Source organism: Priapulus caudatus, unplaced genomic scaffold (genome assembly GCF_000485595.1).
Source record: "Priapulus caudatus unplaced genomic scaffold, Priapulus_caudatus-5.0.1 Scaffold1233, whole genome shotgun sequence".
Taxonomy (NCBI): domain Eukaryota; kingdom Metazoa; phylum Priapulida; class Priapulimorpha; order Priapulimorphida; family Priapulidae; genus Priapulus; species Priapulus caudatus.
Window position 1 is genome coordinate 83,614 of NW_014578294.1, and position 3,441 is coordinate 87,054.

The window sequence follows — 3,441 nt, forward strand, 5'->3', positions numbered from 1 at the left end:
GAGTGGCAGTCCACAATCGTGAACTATGTTTATTTAGGCATTAATAAAGTGTATGTTGCTGTATGTACAGAATACTCGATTAACTAACGTTCTCTGGCATGGGTTTTAGTCGTGCGGCTATGGACGCGCTTCTAATTTGGCAATATACTTAACACCAATTGTTGGACATGTAATGGTTTTAGATTTGTTAGTCTGTAATAGACTAGAATTATTCACGTATACATGTTTCTGAAGCATATATAGATCCATTTCAGTGTTATATACGAATATTTATGTTACCTAAGATCGTATAAAGGTCTTTGGTTTTATTGTAGTGACCTAAGGGTGACGGCTAGCTGTCTACTGGCTCTGGTACTGCTACTGGGTATTGTGTTGAGATATATTTTTGTGCTCCTCTAATATAGGCAGACTGACGACGCAGTAGGCTTAGTGCGGATACGCAGACTGAACGAATTATTCATTATAGATATAGGTAATGTGGACGGAATACTTTATATTTATATCTACTCATACACGTAAACACAATGAATATGTAGCTTACTCGTCCTTATCATACATTGGAAGTAATATAGCATCCTACTTCTCTCGAAAAATTGTCATTATATATAATATAGTATATAATTATTATACGTATATGAGAGGGAATATTTGAAACATAAGAATTTGATTATGATAGACACAAATGGTATTAATGTGACAGTCACAAATTCTGATTAATGTTATCATATATTATTTTAGTGAGCTATCATATATTCCCTTTAGTGACAGTCTTAAATCAGAAAAAGTTGCACAGGGGAGAATAAGTATCCGCGTATGGGGACGGTCTGATTTGGCTTAATTTTGTCTTTAGTATTTTATATATTTTTTGGCTAATTTTGTTTTATTTTATAGAATTGGGGTGAGGGTGTGTTAGGGTTAGGAATTAGGGTTAATGCATTTCATTATCTAAAACACACTGATATAACGGCATCTTAGCGGATCACCCTATATCTTCCTGAGCCCTACTATTAATATCCCGACAATCAGAGGCGTGCTTCAGGAGAGGATGCGCTCTCGATGCGATAACGCTCGCATGACCGAATCGCAGCGCTCCTCTCTGAACGATACACGAGCGCTCCGCTTGCTGGCGCTCGCTGTGCGCTCGCTTGATCAAGATTGGCGGGCCCCCATGAAGGGTTGGATATTCAGCCAGATTTTATGCCGATGGAAAACAGTACTGTTAAACGAATTAGCAGACGAAATTGATACGATTGAATTTAGAAGTAATGGAATGAGATGGAAAAGTTGAATAAAGTTGAAATAGATTGCAATGATTGACGTCAGAAATGTTGGTTTCGCATTCCGCCAGATGTTTTCGTCGCCATCCTTGTAAACAACTCGCGCCATGAGCGAACAGCCTTTCAAATTGCGCCGCAAACTCTCGCTCGGCGCTCGGCTCGCGCAGGGTCGTTCGAAGGCGGCGCCTAGCGAGCGCGACGGCGAGCGTTCGGCGTCTCTCTGACACGCCTCAGAGTCAACTTATTTTTTCTCAGCCAATCATAGGCATGGAAGTATGCACAAACGATAAATGATTTTAATAATAGACACTAAATACCATTGTGTCCTACCTCGCCTGCTATACGCAAGCCTACATATATAAGTATGTACATCTATATATCCATATATATATATTATATATATATATATATATTTATATACATATATTGCGGCGGTATGCGACGTTACGTTGATATAGACAACTGTTATATTAATCTACCATAATATATTTATATATTAATCTATTTAACTAATATGAATTCGTGGCTCCATTATCGCCTTTGAGAAATTAAATATATGTGATATCTAAGCGTAAAACTATTACATGGCGAAACATCTAGGATGTAATATAAACACACATCTTAAGTGAACAGGCTAGTGCCCAAATGCAATCTAACACTGCAGTCAGCACATTACCAGTTAACTAAGGGTCTTGCTCCACGTTCGGCTGAGATGGGTTAACAGTGGACGTGGCACAACCAAATAGTTCCCTCACTGCTAGACGAAAATCTTTGTACTTGTAGAAGTAGATGATTGGATTCATTAGTGAATTAAGTACCATGGCATTTACTCGAATAAACCGAAGTGTTCGAAGTCGGAACGGGAAGCTGTGGATTAAGATGAAGTGAAGAACGTGCGGTGAAACCAAAATAAACGAAGTGCCGACAACTGTAAGTACGATCTTGGACATCTTCAGCGTAGCGTGCAAAGCGGACATGTCTTCTCTCTCCTCATCTGATGCTGCGGCCATCCTTCGTGTGTGGTCCCAGGCAATCCTTGCGATAACGACGTAGCAGTAAGTCATGAAGATAAACAGAATAATATATTGACTGGAAAAGAAATAAGCGAATCCAGGCGAAAGTTCTAGGTCAACGATGCAGATTGAAGGCGGCTCCCAGCGATAAGATACTTGGATGGCTGCTGCGATCCCAATCACAATCGCGTACGTCGTCGATAAAGTTATGAGAACACCAGTGCGAGCAGCAGTCATCAGCTGGTTGTAGCGTAACGGATACACGATGGCCACATATCTGTTGATTGTGCAGAGTGCAATATCCATCAACGACAGCTGAAAAAGCGTCATTGCAAAGCCCGTAAGCACGGCGCACCGCGGCATCGTGTCACGGCGTAGGACTCCTGCCCAGAGTGTACTGCCGAGTGCGAAGTCACAACAGGCCAGATTAGCAATCGTCATGTTTGCTGCTGTTCTCAGTCTGTGAATCTTTGCTATGACGATAATCACAAGACCATTGCCTACGGCTGTAAACAGCGAAACCAGTACAAACAATGGGACGTTTAGTGATCTAGTATGTGTTTTAATAGCAGTGATATTTGCGTCGTCAGAGTAATCCTCATCAGCGTTGTTCCGGTGACTGCTTATTGTCAGGTTGCTCTCATTTGAAAACAAGGGCACATCCATCGTCGATGCGCGAAGCTTTAAAATAGTCTACGTTTCTGTGAGTTACGCTGCTGTCTTCGAATCTTCGTGCAACCTACAATTCAGATGTTGCATAGATTGGCAATGACGACGTGAGCTGGAGACTGCCTAGGTAGCATCACGCATGCCTTTATATACTTCTGTTTGCGCGCGCAGCAACTCCTTTTTTTACCATGTGTCGATTTAAACCTATTACCGTGAACCAATCATAGGCTGCCGTCTCGCCCTACCTCACCCTACCGTCACGCCTCCATGTCTCAATCAGGCAGAAGTACGTCACGTGTTTCGTGGAGTATGAATCGTTTCGATACACGAAAGACACTATTGTCACTACTAAAAGAAATAAAAAAGTTTTTAAATACTTAGTCGATACAGATGTTCTGTAAACAGGATAAAAGTACTAAGCATTATATATGTACGTGTGTGTAGTTAATTTGAATTATTACACGCGCCTAAATTGATTTAAT

General features: G+C 41.0%; 1 protein-coding gene across 1 annotated transcript; it reads right to left on the reverse strand.

Annotated features, from left to right (window-relative positions):
• Positions 1-1,960: 1,960 nt before the first annotated feature.
• LOC106815907 (melanocortin receptor 5-like) lies at positions 1,961-2,956 on the reverse strand. The gene has a single exon (XM_014820435.1). The coding sequence runs from the start codon at positions 2,954-2,956 to the stop codon at positions 1,961-1,963; it is 996 nt and encodes a 331-aa protein (XP_014675921.1).
• Positions 2,957-3,441: the final 485 nt, after the last annotated feature.